Source organism: Tenrec ecaudatus, chromosome 10 (assembly GCF_050624435.1).
Source record: "Tenrec ecaudatus isolate mTenEca1 chromosome 10, mTenEca1.hap1, whole genome shotgun sequence".
Classification (NCBI taxonomy): domain Eukaryota; kingdom Metazoa; phylum Chordata; class Mammalia; order Afrosoricida; family Tenrecidae; genus Tenrec; species Tenrec ecaudatus.
Window position 1 is genome coordinate 61,121,627 of NC_134539.1, and position 17,345 is coordinate 61,138,971.

The 17,345-nt window shown below is 37.9% G+C and overlaps 1 protein-coding gene across 3 annotated transcripts in view; it reads right to left on the reverse strand.

Annotated features, from left to right (window-relative positions):
* STRBP (spermatid perinuclear RNA binding protein) overlaps positions 1 to 17,345 on the reverse strand; it is a 160,257-nt gene that overhangs the window by 75,036 nt on the left and 67,876 nt on the right. For all 3 annotated transcript variants that reach the window (XM_075560466.1, XM_075560464.1, XM_075560465.1), the window contains exons 2-3: positions 7,534 to 7,699; positions 3,488 to 3,708 (exon numbers count right to left, since the gene is read on the reverse strand). In XM_075560466.1, the coding sequence (XP_075416581.1) occupies positions 3,488 to 3,708; positions 7,534 to 7,536 (224 nt within the window). In that variant the 5' untranslated portion in view covers positions 7,537 to 7,699. The remainder of the gene's footprint in view (positions 1 to 3,487; positions 3,709 to 7,533; positions 7,700 to 17,345) is intronic.

A 17,345-nucleotide genomic window follows, 5' to 3' on the forward strand; every position in this document is an offset into this window, starting at 1 on the left:
TTCTTCAAGAGCAGCAAGCACTATCCTACAAGAATTTCATTGAGAAAACTTACCGTTTCTACCCTTCAGGCTTGTTTTGCCCCTGCAGATTTCTTTTTGATTTCAAATCTCAAAGAACATTAAAAAATAACTTGATTTGAGTTCCTTGAGAATGCCAAAAACTACTGTCTTAATGTGGTATAAATCAGATAGTGCAGAATTACTCTGAGGGATAGCAAGATGGAAGCACTACCTGAGACATGTATGGGTGTTGTGTTGAAAAAACAATCGCTCCATGTTTGATTTTTTTTGTTTAATAAAGATTTCTATTATTTCGTAGTAATACTTGTAGGCTTGCCCTCATAAATAACCAGGTCGTTCTTTAGTGAAGTCTCTAGGGCAGTGGTTCTCAACCTGTGGGTCGCGACCCCTTTAGAAGTGGAATGACCCTTTCACAGTGGCCACACAATTCATAACAGTAGCAAATTTACAGTTATGAACTATCAACAAAAATAATTTTATGGTTAGAGGGTCACCACAACATGAGGAACTCTGAACAGGCCGCAGCATTAGAAAGGTTGAGAACCACTGCTCTAGGTAGATGCGAGTCAGCAATCTTTTGATCAATAACCAAGTGCTTTAACCATTTGTGCCACCCAAGGGCTCCTAAATTAAGAAATACAAATTTTAAAAACCACTGCCATAGAGTTGATACCTATTCACAGCAACCTTACATAGGATTTCTAAGAATATAAATCTTGGTAAGTGCAGACAGCCTCATCGTACTCCCCAGGAACAGCTAATGAGTCTAAACTGCAAAGCAGCCAAATGCTTAACCCACAAAACAGGGCTACTTGAATTAAAAAGAGAGTCCTAATATTTCTAATAATACAAATTGTGAACACTTGTACAATTTATTTTAATTTTGAGTCAATTTGTTTCCTATAAAACATGTAAATAAAGGCTGTAGGCAAAAGTTGGCTAATAGTGTCTGGCAACAAAAGTGCTGGTGGGGTAATAGTTAATTGGTCTAGGTTACACATTGGGGTGCTAACCTCAAGGTCAGCAGTTTGAAACCAACAGCCACTCTGTCGAGAAAGCAGTAAAGCTTTCTACTCCTATGTTTACGGTTTTGGAAACCCAAAGGGGCAGTTCTATATGTCCTAGAGGGTTGCTATGACACACAATGGCAGTGAGTTTGGAGTTTTGGGATCCTTCATTTTATGATGCATTAGAAATGTGACGCATTACTTAACAAGAGTTCTGTTTTTGGAAGAAGTACTTACCTGTTTTAAACAAAACAAAGACAGAGCCCATCTGTGCGCCTATTTATTTAGCATATGGGGAAGGATCCTCAGTGCTCAATCTGAGACTGGTGCACAAAATGGAAGGGTTTTACATGGACAATCAAGAGATCTGCACACATATAGCTATATTTTAGAATCCAAGAAAAAGTCTGGATCATACTGTTCTTTAAAGACCTGTAAAGCAAGTTTGAAGTTAAACAAGTGGCCATCTAGCAGGGAAGCAACAAAACCCAAATGGAAGAAGCACGCCTGTGTGATCACACAAGGTGTCAACAGGTATCAGTCATCAGATGACCAAAAAATCCTATCAATGCAAAGGAGGTGGGGTTGGAGTGGAGACCCAAAGCCCATCTGTAGACAATTGAACATCTCACAGAAAGGTCACAAGGAAGGAACAGGTCAGCCAGTGTGCCCCGATGAAACACACAACAACATTCCTCTAGCTCTTTAATGCTTTCTCCCCCCAACTATCATGACCCTAGCTCTACCTTATAAATCTGGCTAGAACAGAGCATGTATAGTTATAGATCTCTCAACACATAGTATCCGGGACAGATAAACCACTGCAGAACAGTTATGGGAGTAGCAATACCATGAGGGCAAGGAAGAGGGAGAACCAATTGCAATGATCAATGTACACACGTACACACACACACACACACACGGGGCAAACAATAGAAACCTGGGTGAAGGGAGAGACAGTGGATGGTGCAAGATAAGAAAATAATAATTCATAAGTTATCTAGGCATCACAGAGATGGAAGGGTGGGTGAGGGAGACAAAAAAGAGAGGCTGAGACCAAGGGCTCAAGTAGAAAGAAAATGTTTTGAAAATGATGATGGCTACCTATGCACAAATAAATATGCTTGATACAACTGATGTCTGGATTGTTATAAGAGCTGCAAGACCCTCCAATAAAATGTTTTTTTTTAAAAAGCACATTTGAAGCACAGCGACCTCATCCAGTTAAGCAAAAGTCTGAGAGAAGACCTTCCAAAAATCTGCCAGCCTTAAGAAGAAGCAACAATATAAGATTTATTAGAAAGGCCTGGCGGTGCACCAAAGTGCCATCTGAATATATAGTGTATGACTACTGCGCCTGCACAGGGATTCAGGTATAAAGAGCCAAATGACTAGCTGACATGGACCCCAAATTCACAAGTAGAACTTTTCGATTGTTACAGATAGTTGCGAAGAATTTAATTCTGCCAAGAACTTTCAAACTGACAAGAAATTTACTAGATGTAATATAGAAATTTGTTGCACAGCGTCAACAAATCAAAGATTTATCTTCTTCAAAAAAACTGAACCTGCTGATAGATCTAAAGATAAAAAAGTTACAATATCTTTCACTGAAGTAAATCCATTTATCAAATATTTCCCAGTAATCTCTATCTATGGAGGAAAAATGACTCCTGAGTTGACCCTTAAAGAATGAACAACCAGAGGGATGACTGGGACATTTTAAGCTTTAGTGTTAACATTCAACAACCGTTTCCTTTAAAAAAAAAAAATTCAAGAACAAGTACACTAAGTGGTATCTTCAAAACCACCATCAGAGCAACAATGGGCATGCATAACATTCAGCATTCTGACTCAGGTTAATTACACTTTCTTTGTTCAAAAATAACCATTAAAATACATTTTCCTTATTCTTCTACTTTCTTTTTTTTAATCTATAAAGAGAGCAACTGGATTTATGGTTTCTTGGGGAGGAGGGAGGGGAGGTAAGGGGGAAATTAGCTAATAACAGTGAGTGCAATAAAGAAGTGTTCTAAAACTGACTGGAGTGATGGTTGTACAACTCTTTTTAATGATTAAGCTACTGAATTTTATATGTGAATTATATGCCAATAAAACTATTGATAAAAAATCTCAATAACTAAATCAAAAGGACTATTATTTACTTCAAAATTTGGGCAAATAAAACAACATAGGAAAAAGATCATAATCTTCAGACATGAAGTACTTGGTTTATTCCCAAAAAGATCCTAACCAAATCCATCTATTTTTCTGGCTGTTAATTTGTTATTCTTTTCTTGCTTTCCGTTCAAAATTATCTTAGAAAGGATCCAGCCAACATTTACTTCCTGATGAAAGCCACAGACGTGAAAACCCAAAGGACACATCTCAAGCCATGTGGGACACTCAGGGCTCGCTATGCACAGCACCAGCACTTCACAAAGGTCGGTCACACTCACTTGGAATAGTTTTCTATCGCGTCATCTTTCTTCGCCTCTGCCTCCCCCTCTGGCTTTGTGCCTTTATTTGTTTCATCCAGCCAATCTGAGACATGTTTAAGAGCACATTCAACAGTAGACACCATATTCTGAACAGCTTCAAGTTCCTCCGGAGATGGATAAATTGTTGAATGTTTCACCATCACATGGCGATCATCATTGGCAAAAGAGCGAATAGATCTCTGTCAAAAGGAAAAATTACTTCTTCAACAGAAGAAATGTTAACCCCATAGTACTAATTGTTAAACAAATGTGAAATAATGTTGAAATCATTAAAAATTGCTGAGGAATGGATATTAAAAGGTCTACTGAGCTTCACATCATAAAATTAGTGGTTCTTCACTCATGTTTTGGTGAAGTTTTACTCTGGTCACACTCAGCATATGTATACGCTATCGTTTAGCTGCACCCATTCATTATGAATACCACTTAAATAAAATCATGTATATCACAGAGCATCTGCAAGAAGACACACTTCCTAGTTTCAAGAGAATGCCTAGAAATGTATGATGGTGACTCATGAGAACCAAACTGCTAGAAATTTTTGCATCTTGAAACTTTATAATACAAAATAGAAAGTTACATAAGTTTAGACACTACAAGGAAACAGGCATTACATTAGAACACTGTTTACTCTTTGGCATTCATATCTTTAGGGTAAGGTTTTATTTTTTAAATAGATCAGTGGGAGACATTCCAAATTCTGAGTTGGGGAAATACATAGTGCAAAAAAAAAAACAACAAAAAAAACCCAACTTCCCAAGTTAATTTACAGATTTATTTTAATTCTAAACAAAACTCCCTTGAGATTGACTTACCTACTTAAAACTCAATACAAATAATTAGAAAGCTCATTAAAAAAAAAATCAATGAGACTATCAAAAAATATTGTACAAAGACGGAATGGCAGTACCATTATAGCAAAATAGAATATGAAAACAAGCAATAATTTAAATGGCATGCCAGCCCAGAAATGTGTAGCAAACCAAAGCCCAGAAACAGAAGTTTCACAAGAATTTAATAGAGCAGTCTTTCACATTCATAAGGCACATATTAAAAAAAAAAAACCTTTAAATATTTCCATATTTCCAAATACCATGAGGATATTAAAACCAGTACACAGCAAATATACAAAGATAATTTGGTGAGTTTTCCATAAATCCAGAAGTATTCAATATAAAGGTTAGTTTACAGTCTTGATAATTATTTACATGTAATTAAGTGCTAGTAGATGGTAAATAAAGTCTTTTCTGAAAAAGTAAAACACAGGCAATGCTTTATCAATCTTGCCCTTTTGGTTTTGTTTTAGAATATCATATTAATTTAGAAACTAGCATATTAACACTGGAATAAGATATAAAAGGAAGCAAACTGAAAAAGTAGTGAATTTTTGAAATCTTTAATCATTATATAACTGCAAAAACAAAATAAAACTCCGTTTCTACCCTAGATTTCAAATTTTAAAAAGGCAACTTTGTATCGATAACATTCTTACTCAATTTCCATGACTAGTTTTTCAAATGTAGCCTTTTGACACATAGAAATATACTTTTCCATCACTTCATGAGATCAAGAAACAAGGAAAGGAGAATTACGTGCACAATGAGTAGGAGATACTATGTCTTACCTAGACAGCACAGTTGCTCTGTCCAACCCACTGGCCACACATCTGTAAAATTATACACTGCTACATAACATGTACGTTTGGTGTTTCACACAAAAGAATATGGACTGCCAATGTTACAAAAGAGATTGTTCCAGCTAAGAACCTACTTTATCTGACAGGTCAAGCATCAGAAAACAAAGGTGAAAGATAAATTATCTATTTTTTTAAAATCCTAATTACACAAACTCCAAACCAGTTAAACATTAAAAGTTCAATTGGGAAAACAGTACAGAAACAAAATTCTCATTCAAATTGGAGATCCAAGATTTAAAAGTGATAAGAAAATTAAAAAACACAACTAATTATATAAAAATATATTATTTCTACACCAGGAAATTTAAAGAATAAGCCAGGGTGGGAATTTTCATAATATTTGTGGCACAGTCTGGAGACTTAAAGGCTTGAAGATAAACAAGAGGACATCTAGCTGAGAAGCACCAAAGTCCTCATGGAAGAAACACACCAGCCTGTATGATCATGAGGTGTCGAGAGGATCAGGGATCAGGGATCAGGCATCAAAACCCCGGAACAAAAAAATCTTGTGAATGAGAGGGAGTGCAGAGTGGAGACCAAAGCCCATCTGTAGATGGTTGGATATCTCTTTACAGAGGGATCACAAGCCAGTCAGGGTGCAGTATAGCACCGTTGCAACATACAACTTTCTTCTGGTTCCTTAAGGCTTCTTCCCCCCTCACCCCCCACTATCAGGACCCCAATTCTACCTTACAAACCTGGCTAGACCAGAGCATGTACACGGGTACAGATAAGAGTTTACCCCTCAGGACCCATACTGAGAGTAGCAATACCAGGAGGGGAAGGGGAAGGGAGAACTGATTACAATGATTTATGTATAACTCCCTCCCAGAGGGATGGACGACAGAAAAGGGGGTGAAGGTAGACATTGGTCAGTGTAAGACATGAAATAATTATTTATAAATTATCAAGGGTTCATTAAGGAGGGAGGGGAAGGGAAGGAAGGAAAAAAACGAGCTGATACCAAAGGCTCAAGTAGAAAGAAAATATTTAGAAAATGATAATGGCAACAAATGTGCTTGACACAATGGATGTATGTATGATTTGTAATAAGCATTGTACCAGTCCACATTAAAACGATTAAAAGAAAATTGTTGCATATGATAAAGAGTCCTGGTGGCACAGCAATTAAGCACTCAGTTGCTCACCATTATGTCCAGGGCTTGAATCCTAACAGTCAGGCAGGAGAAAGATGTAGCAGTAGGCTTTATAAAGACAGGACCTTAGAAACCCTATGGGGTAGTTCTCTATTCTGCAAGGTCCTTAAGTAAGAATCAACTCTAAATTTTTAGTGATATAGTATACATAAAACATTTACTTTAAAAAATGAAAGGAAAAAAAAACAATATATAAGTATATCAAGACCACAATAGATTTTTTAAAAAGGACCACAATAGATAAATGAGATGAAGTGGTAAACAATTCACATTAGGGAACTGTGTACAGTAGGGTTCTTCACAGCTCACCATGAAACTAAATGACAAACAAAGCTCAATCTAACACTTCTTCCCACCATCCAGTACTAAAATATTAATAGAGTGTCTTCTGTAAAGAGCAAGTCAACTAGTTATTAATCCTTAGCACAATTTTTAATCAAGTATCATTTAAAGAAACATCACTAGACTTCCGAAGCAACATATTCTAAACATACTGATGATTAATATTTTGTGCTTTTCTCCCACTTATAAATTCTTTTTAAAATCTTTTCTCACTTATACTTAGAAAAAATATTCACACAACATCCTCCAGAACCAAAATATTACAAGGGAAAAAAAGAATCAGCATATTTTACCAATTAAAAAACTAGGCACCAGAGGTCTTAAAACCAAGGGGAAAAGATGATTTTTTTTTTACATTAAACACTCCCAACATTTTAACAACTCCTAAAATACTTGTATCACTAAGTACAGTACTAGTTCTGGACTTTTTAAACTTTAAAGGGAAACAACAGAACTTCAGTTGGAAGATCAAATAAAACTATATAAATTTGGACTAATGGCCACTGAGTAATTTGCATTGGTTTGCTAATGCCAGTTTTAATATAAAATATTATTCATGAACATTCTATTGCTTCATTTGCTTTTAATACATTATGGCCTACAGACTCATGGGGCACCATTTTGTGGTTTAAAGGTCATGTAGGAAATTTGAACTTATTTGCTTTGATTAAAAAACAGAGTGCCATCTTTATCTGATGCATAAGACCCCAAAATTAACACCACTGTTTTGCACTGGCCATCTCTGTTAAACATTACAATTTTAGACTAGTGGAATTTTCTATACTAAATTAAGGAGCTATAATACTTACCATGATTTTCTATAGTATTTTAGCTTCTTTTTCCGATCCTTTCCTCTCTTTCTTGTCGTCTTCACTAGACACTGCTTTGTGTGACAGAACCTCCTCATAAGCCTGAGTCCCCTGACAACTCAGTCAATATGGCAAAGATGTCTAGAGATTTGTTCCTGGAGTACACCTGGCAAAATAGGAGAGGAAAAAACACATTCAAAAATTCTAATTTACAATTTGTTTCAAATCTGAATGTGGAGCCCCCAACATGTTGTTAATTTCAAAAGAAATAAACTTTATAGAAGAAAATGATATAATTTCTAACAAACAGCTAACATATCCTTTGAAAATAGGTAAATTAAAAACAAACAAACAAAAAACCCCAGTGTGGCCAAAAAAGCAATCTCCTTGGTAGCTACATGTAGTAGTTGGCTGCCTTGCATTCAATGAAATAAATACAGGAGGAGCAAGCACAAATTCAGTCAAGTTGTACAAAACAGAGAAGGTAATATTAGTATTTGTGATAACAATGTTGCATTTAAACATCAGGTGTTCAATTAGAAAATGGCATTACTTAAAAGTATCATTGGTTGGACCATGATACCACCATCAGAGCACTTTTCCGTTTCAGAGTGCCAGTAGACACACAGTTCATGTTGGCATTTTTAGGGCTAAATGCAGAATTTTTGGTTTATTATTCTAAATCCCCCAAGGCCCTAATCCCCCTTCATCTTATATGTGGTTATGTCAGATTCCTGAGTATTCATGAACCCTCAACTTCATTACCCTTACCCTTTAATGTCCCTCACCAAAATACCACAGTACATTTCTGCTCAGGAAGCCACCAAGTTCCACCTTTATGAGATTTTATTCCATATAGGGCAGAGGTAAGCTCTTCTGAGAACTTAAGAAATTCTTATATAGCACCAACTTAGTTATTTTTAAAAATGCAACAGATGTTTTAACGACATGCACGTCAGAGAGTAATTTACAGCATATGTCATATAAACTCTTAAGGACTGTAACTTTCTGATCTAAATGCTTTTCCTTTAAATTGGGGAGGGGGGAGGTGTCTTTTAGACTTATAACGACATTTTGCTAATCCTTTCACTTGCTCTCTGAAAGAGACAAATTCTTTTCAAATTTTTAGAACTGGAAAGTTTACAGGTGTGGCATGCATCTCTATTCAGTCCAAATAAAAACAAAGGTCCACCATTATTGATAAATGATGCTCAGCTGTAACCTACAGGCAAAACTATGTAACCAACTTCCCTAACTTCCCCAGCTGGTTTACAAAACTCCCCTAAAATAATAAAAATTGATTTAAAAAATATTATCATGTGATTGAATGGGCTCTCATAAGTAGAACTTAATTTGGCCATTACCCCTATCATGCTCATGTAAGAGGAGCGCACAAGTGCTGCAGTTCCTACCGCCTTTTGTACAGCTGTCCATCTGATTGAGAAATAGCTAAATTATGTTATCTCTATACAGTAGAACACATTTTTTCAAAGTTTCCCTTAAAAATAAAAACAACCAGTTAGTGGATAAAATGTTGGTCTTGACCCATAACCCTACGGGGGCAACACTGGAGACACAGTGTGGGAATTGTGCCTGTCTGACCCCACCACACAGAGGCAAAACACTAGGGGTGTGCAACAGAACAGCAAGGGAAGCAGAGCAAGGATGTCCCGAGGGAATACCAAAAATAGATTTGGGGGTCAGGGTGTGGCACCCATCAGACTCTATAGGAAAACACTCACTCCTAAAAATCAACAAACAGATCTTTAACTATTTACAGGCTTTTTTCCTTTGGTCATTTGTTTTTTGTTGTTGTTGCTTTGTTTTTCTCTGTCTTGTTTTTGTATATATTGTTATCTCTACAGATCTGTCTAGATAAGATAGGCTGGATAAACAATCTGGAGAAAACAACAGTACCAACAGTTGTTTTTTTTTAGGGGGGGACATGGGAGAGGGGAAGGTGGGGGAAAGGAAGTGGGTGTTATCAAACTCAGGGACAAGAGAACAAGTGATCCAAAATGAGTGGTGAGGAGGGTGTAAGAGGCCTGGTAGGTCTTGATCAAGATCAATGTTCCTGAGAGGAACTACTGACACCCAAATGAAGGCATAGCATGATAGTGGGACAAGAGGAAAAGGAAATAGAGGAAAGAACTAGGAGGCAAACGACATTTATAGAGGTCTAAATACAAGCATGTACATATGTAAATATACTTATATATGATGATAGGGAAATAGATCTATGTGCATATATTTATAGGTTTAGTATTAAGGTAGCATGGAAATTGGGCCTCTACGCAAGTACTCCCTCAATGCAAGAACACTTTGTTCTATTAAACTGGCAATCCATGATGTCACCTTCCTGACAGGATTGCTGAAGACAATTGTGTGCGTAAGTAAATGTGGTGAAGAAAGCTGATGGTATCCGGCTATCAAAAGATACAGCATCTGGGGTCTTAAAGGCTCAAAGGTAAACAAGTGGCTATCTAGTTCAGAAGCAACAAAGCCCACATGGAAGAAGCACACCAGCCTGTGTGATCATAAGGTATCAAAGGGATGAGGTATCAGGCATCAAAGAACAAAAAAAACCCTATCATTGAGAATGAGGGGCAGTGCAGAGTGGGGACCCAAAGCCCATCTGTAGACAACTGGATATCCCCTTACAGAAGAGTCGTGGGGAGGAGACGAACCAGTCAGGGTTCAGTGTAACAACAATGAAACATATAACTTTCCTCTAGTTCTTAAATGTTTCCTACCCCCCACTGTCATGATCTCAATTCTACCTACAAATCTGGCTAGACCAGAGGATGTACACTAGTACAGATAGGAACTAGAAACACAGGGAACCCAGGATAGATGAACCCCTCAGGGCCAATGGTGAGAGTGGCGATACCAGGATGGTGAAGGGAAGGTGGGGTGGAAAAGGGGAACCGATTACAAGGATCTACATATAACTCCCTTCCTGGGGTATGGACAACAGAAAATTAAGTGAAGGGAGACGTCGGACAGTGTAAGACATAACAAAATAATAATAATTTATAAATTATCAAGGATTCATGAGAGACGGGGGCATGAAGGGAAGTGAAAAAAACGAGAAGCTGATGATAGCAAGGGCTCAAATAGAAAGCAAATGTTTTGAAAATGATAATGGCAACAAATGTACAAATGTGCTTGACACCATGAATGTATAGAGCCCCCAGTAAAATAATTAAAAACATATACTGGTCTTGAAATATAAACAAGCAAACAAAACAATCAACTTTACTTTTATGTGTCCTTACAAAACTATGCAACTCAGTCACTTTCTGAGTCTCAGTTTTCTCTAGAATATGAAACATTGTTCTACTACTTAATGACTAACTCATAGAACTTAAATTTATGAAACACACACCACATGATACACTGAGCTTTTCATACATATATTTTTATACATCAACTTATTTTAATCATCAATTTCTCAGTTATTGTCTCCATTTAACACACAAGGAAATTAAAGCCTAGTACACTGGTACAGATAGGAACTGGAAACACAGGGAATCAGAACCAGTGGTGAGAGTGGTGATACCTGGAGGGTAGAGGGAAGGTGGGTTAGAAAGGGGGAACTGACTACAAGGATCTACATATAACATCCTCCCTGGGGGACGGACAACAGAAAAGTGGGTGAAGGAGATATCGGACAGTGTTAAAATATGATAAAATAATAATAATTTATAAATTATCAAGGGTTTATGAGAGAGAGGGTGGCGGGAGGGAGAGGGAAAATGCGGAGCTGATATCAAGGGCTCAAGTAGAAAGCAAATGTTTAGAGAATGATGATGGCAACAAATGTACAAATGTGCTTGACACAATGGATGGATGGATGGATGGATGGATGGATGGATGGATGCATGGATGGATGCATGGATGGATGCATGGATGGATTGTGATAGGAGTTGTATGAGCCCCCCCCAAAAAAAGATTTAAAAAAAAGAAACTAAAGCCTATAAAAATAAAAAAACCTAATTAAGATCACAACACAAGTAGTGCCGTCAAGATTCAAACTTAGATCCAAAATTAATAAAATTAATCTTATTCCAGCACCTTAGCTATTTAAAACCAAAACATGTCTAAGTGAATCAATATGACCAGACAGTACAGACTTGGAAGTACCAGCTTTACCACTTAATTTCTCTGAGTCAGAATCCCATTACCAAGTTGAATCAATGCCAACTTACAGCGATTATATTTATCAGTGACTCTCAACCTGTGGGTCGTGACCCCTTTGGGGGTCAAACGACCCTTTCACAGGGGTTACCCGATTCATAACAGTAGCAAAATTAGAGTTATAAAGTATCAACGAAAACAATTTTATGGTTAAGGGGTCACCACAACTTGAACTGTATTAAAGGGTCGCAGCATTAAGAAGGTTGAGAACCACTGGTATATAGGGCTTCCAAGAGTGCAAATCTTTATGAAAACAGGCAGCCTCATCTCTCTTCCTAGACAGGTGGGTTTGAATTACTGACCCTATGTTTAGCAGCCCAATATTCAATCCATAGCACCACTAGGGTGAGCAGTTTCTACTTCAAACTAAAGGCTATACAAAAACACCTAATCATACCTGTTAAAAACTATAAACTCAATAAGTGGTAAGTAGTTTCTTAGGGTGGGGGTGGGATCAGATTTCCCAGTACACATAAAAGTATTTATACATAGTGTGCGTATATTATGTTTACATTTTTTCTCTGGAAAATTTAACTTGGAAAAATGTTAGCTAAATTCTAGATATGAGTATGAGCAGCTTTATGTAGCAGATGAAATGCATCCAAATATATAAAAACAAATAGGTTTTTCTGAACTATAGTAAGGAAATAACATTAAGGCAGAATTATGCAAATATTTACTTTCTTAAAATCTCAAATAATGTCATACAGTTTGACATGGGAGCCAGGCAATTCTTTACTCTCAAAAATCCTATTTGTACATGCAGAAAAATTAAGCAGGATCCATACCTCACTCACACCACACACAAAAACAAATCAATTAAGGATCTAAATATACAACCTAAAACCATAAAATTCTTGAAAGAAAATGCTAGGCAACACTGTCCAAGCTAACTTTTAAGACAAGAGCCGCTTCTCCCATTCCCGTGCAGTCCCAGCGTCATTCCTGAGACACGATGGTGAAGGTTAGAGTGAATGGATTCGGCCAACTAGGCTCCTGGTCACCACTCTGGCAAAGTGGAAATTGTTGCCATCAATGATTCCTTCATTGATCTGAACTACATGGTCTACATGTTGCAGTATGATTCCACCCACGGCAAGTTCAATGGCACTGTCAAGGCTGAGAAGGGAAAGCTTATTGTCAATGGGAAGGCCATCTCCATCTTTCAGGAGCGAGATCCCGCCCACATCAAGTAAAGTGAGGCTGGTGCGGAATATGTCATAGAATCCACTGGTGTCATCACACCCCTAAAGAAGGCTGGGGTTCACGTGAAGGGCGGGGCCAAAAGGGTGATCATCTCTGCCCCTCTGCCAATGCCCCCATTTTTGTGATGGGCGTGAACCACGAGAAGTATGACAACTCCCTCAAGATTGTCAGCAATGCTTCCGGCACCACCAACTGTTTAGTCCCCCCTGGCCAAGGTCATCCATGACAATTTTGGCATCGTGGAAGGACTCATGACCACAGTCCATGCCATCACTGCCACCCAAAAGACCGTGGATAGCCCCTCTGGAAAACTCTGGTGTGAGGGCCTTGGGGCTGCCCAGAACATCATCCCCGCATCTACTGGCGCTGCCGAGGCTGTGGGCAAGGTTATCCAGGAGCTAAATGGGAAACTCACTGGCATGGCCGTTTCTCTACCCCCAATGTGTCCACTGTGGATCTCACCTGCCATCTGGAGAAAGCTGCCAAGTAGAATAACATCAAGAAGGTGGTGAAGCAGATGGCTGATGGTCCTCTAAAGGGCATCCTGGGCTACATTGAGGACCAGGTTGTCTCCTGTGACTTCAACAGTGACACCCCCCCCCCACTGTTCCACCTCTAATGCTGGGGCTGGCATTGCCCTCAACCACCACTTTGTCAAGCTCATTTCCTGGTGTGACAATGAATTTGGCTAAAGCTACAGAGTAGTGGACCTCATGGTCCACACGGCCTCCAAGGAGTAAGAGACCCCTGGACCACCAGCAACAGCACTAGAGGAAGAGAAGCCCTCAGATGCTGGGGAGTCTTTGCCCCCTACTCAATCCCCCAACACACTGAGACTATTCCATCCAGACCCCTGAAGGAAGGAGAGATTCTTAGAGAGCCCGATCTTGTCATGCACCATTAATAAAGTACACTATACCCAGAAAAAAAAATGGGTATCAGGTAACAAAAGCAAAACAGCAAGAGAAAAAATAAATGAGACCTAATAAAACTTAGAAACTTTTGTTCATCATGACTTAACAAAAATATATATATTAGATAGATATATAAGCTTTATTGAGAGGAAAAACAGAAATTACATATTTGATAAGAATCTAGTAATATAAAAATATCTAATAACCAAAATATTTATCAAACTTCGCCAACTAAATAACAAAATGGTAAATGATCCAAATATATAAAGGGTAATGGGGAAAAAGAGAAAAATAGTTCACAAAACAGAGCATTCACATGGCCACCAAATACATAGAAAGATGCTCAACAACATAGGTCACCAGAGATGCAAATCAAAAGCAATGAGATGCCATTTCTCTTCCACTAGGAATGGCTACTTTTGTTTTTAAAAGGAAGCAGCACAGAAAATAGAAGATAATGTCAAGGGAAAACTGGATGCTTTATTACTAGGAAGAATGAAAAATGGTATAGGCACTGAGGAAAATAATGTGGTGGTTCCTTAAAAAACTAAAAATAGAACTGTCATATGACCACATCTACTGCCATCTAGTCGATTCTGACTCACAGAATTTTCAAGGCTGTAAATCTTTAGAAAAACAGACCAATCAATCACTTAATCACTCTGCCATTAGCGCCCCCAAAAAAGGACAAGAACATGCAATAAGACAATGAATGTGCAAAGCTTATTAGTGGTTACTAGTGGCAGGAAGTAGGGTGGAAAAACGGAGGGTTATTACTTACAGAGTACGGAAGTTTTGATGTACAGTGATGAAAAATCACACTGATTAAGAATAGGATTGCACAGTTGATTAATTTAATTAAAGCCAATTTAAGTTATACATCTATAAAAAGTTGCATTAGCAATAATTGTGTAATATAGCTATATTTATTACGCACAACCAAATACCTCACATGGGATTTGATTCCTTGGTACAGAGGATTAGGATCATGGTTTCATGAAACTCAATTAATTGGACTAATATTTAATGCTTCTGGTCTACCTCTACACTAAACTAAATTTCATTGTTTTCCGGTGGAAGTTTCCTTATTTCAGATAGCTAGATAGATAGACGCATGAGGGACAAAGCTAAATTGAAAAACCTATGAATTCCAAACACATTAGTCATTATAAAAGTTGTAGTTAGTCCCAAAATTCTGCTATTGATCCCAAAGCAAACACCTATAACAACAAAAATACTCAAACCCATCATATCATTTGAAGTTTTGCAAAGCTAAGCACAAGCTAAAAGGTTCTTTTCTGAACAGTATGAATAAGGGTGATGCACTCCAATGCCTACAATCCTAACATAAAACACGCTGTATGAATCTAGTTCAAAGAATGATTTTTGAATATTTACTATGTGAATGAAATAGAAAAAAATATTGTCAAGTGACCAACTAAAGGAAATCATACAAGGATCAGACATCTCTACACTGAAATAAGTGATCACTAGGCAGTCCCAATCCCTTAACGTACCTTGAGCTTCAACCATTATGATAGGGACTCCAAGGCAACAGAGCAACATTTCAGTCAGGGATGACTCATCTGACAGAGAATGAATAGCTCAATGCATTTCAGTAATTATCTGTGGACTACCTACAATATGGCAGGCACTGTTAGAATACATCAGTGAACAAAAAAGACAAAAATTCCTATCCCTGTTGTGTTAAGTCCAGAAGATGAAAATACCCCCAAAACATTATATATAAAAGTAGCATGGTAAATAACGAGTGAAAAATGCTTTAAAAAGGAACACACGGATTCTATTAAAAAAAGGACATGAAATTTTAAACAGGATGGACAAACCCCATTGAGAAGGTAACATCTGACCAAAGAGGTGTGAAGAAGTTAGTCATGCATACATGCATACATCTATGGAATGAGCATTCCTGGTTGGGAAAGGAGCAAAAGGAAGCTCTAATGCAGTATGTGCCTGGTTAGTTGGAGGAACAGTGGGGAAGCCAATGTGGCTGGAGGAGTGAGTGAGGGAGTGAGTGAGTGAGTGAGTGAGTGAGTGAGTGAGTGAGTGAGTGAGTGAGTGAGTGAGTGAGTGAGTGAGTGAGTGAGCGAGCAAACGCGTGTGCTGGGAGGGGGATAAGGGAGTTAGAGTAATAGGAGATAAGGCAGAGAACAAAGACATGGAGGCAGGGACATTCATATAGGGTAAAGGTCAGCTTGAGGACACCTAATCTAGTCTAATACCCTGCAGACAGAAGCAGCTCAATAAAAATGTGAATTCAATCCTAAAATGATCTTTCTTTAGAATGCTATAGCTGTGGGAACTAGGGAGGTCCCATCTGAGATGTCACCATCTCTGTCCATATAGTTGCATGGCAGTCATCATCACAGTGCATAGAGCACTTAGACAAATCTCTGACCCTTTTTCTGTCAGCACAAATTTCATCACTTAACCACTTCACTTAGTTAACCAATCTTTGGTTAATCCCCTACCCTATTTCTTCAGGATTTTAATATTTAGCTAATTGACCAACGATCAGCTCTACTCCTGGTATATTAGTGCAACTTCAATAGCCACATAAATGACTATTCTAAAAGTATGGCCTCACAGCTCTTCCATTCCTTTCTTCCAATGTTTTCATATTGTTTCGTCCTCCCATGGGTGCCAACTTCCTGCCAGTGTCTACAATCCACTAATTCTATTTACCCTTAATTTTCTCATCCTTTTCATATCTTCTATCATCAACTAACTGAAATTACACAAGTAATCATATCAATCCCTTGCTTACATAACCAATTCTCTTCATTATTTTCATCTGTCAAAATACCAATCCTGATTAAACACACCCTCTTGGCTAAACTACACTAGTACCCCTGAAAAGCTGGATATGACCCTCCTCCCTACCAAAAAAAAAAGTCACACAAAAGTGCTAACTGGCCTTTTATAAATTCATGGTGGAAAAAAAAAAAGTCTCCAAACTCACTACCATCAATTCCATTCCAACTCATAGCAAGCCTATACTATGCAGTTTCTAAAATAGTGGATCTCAGCCTTACATGGGGCTGCATAACCGAATGTAATAGGTTGCAAAAATTTAGCAAGAGTAAAATGTTTTTGAATGCAAAATGACCAAAAATTAATTCGAAATGAAATGCATAATGACTTCAAAGTGTTCCTGGCAGCACTTACCTGTGTTACAAATTTCTCGGGTTTAAAGAGATATTGAGTGGGAAAAGTGTAAGAAGTCTTACATAGAAGCCAGGGTCGAATTGTCTCTTTGGGTTTCTGAAACTTTAAATCTTTACATGAGTAACAGCCTCATCTTTTTCCCTCTGAGCAGCTAGGGGGTTTAAAGTACGAAGGGGTACCTATCCCCAAAATGCAATCCCCCCCCCCTAATACCGTATCCACTCGTGTATAAGCCGAGTTTTTCAGCACAAAAAAATGTGCTGAAAAACTGGGGTTCAGCTTATACACAGGTCAGTGGTACCC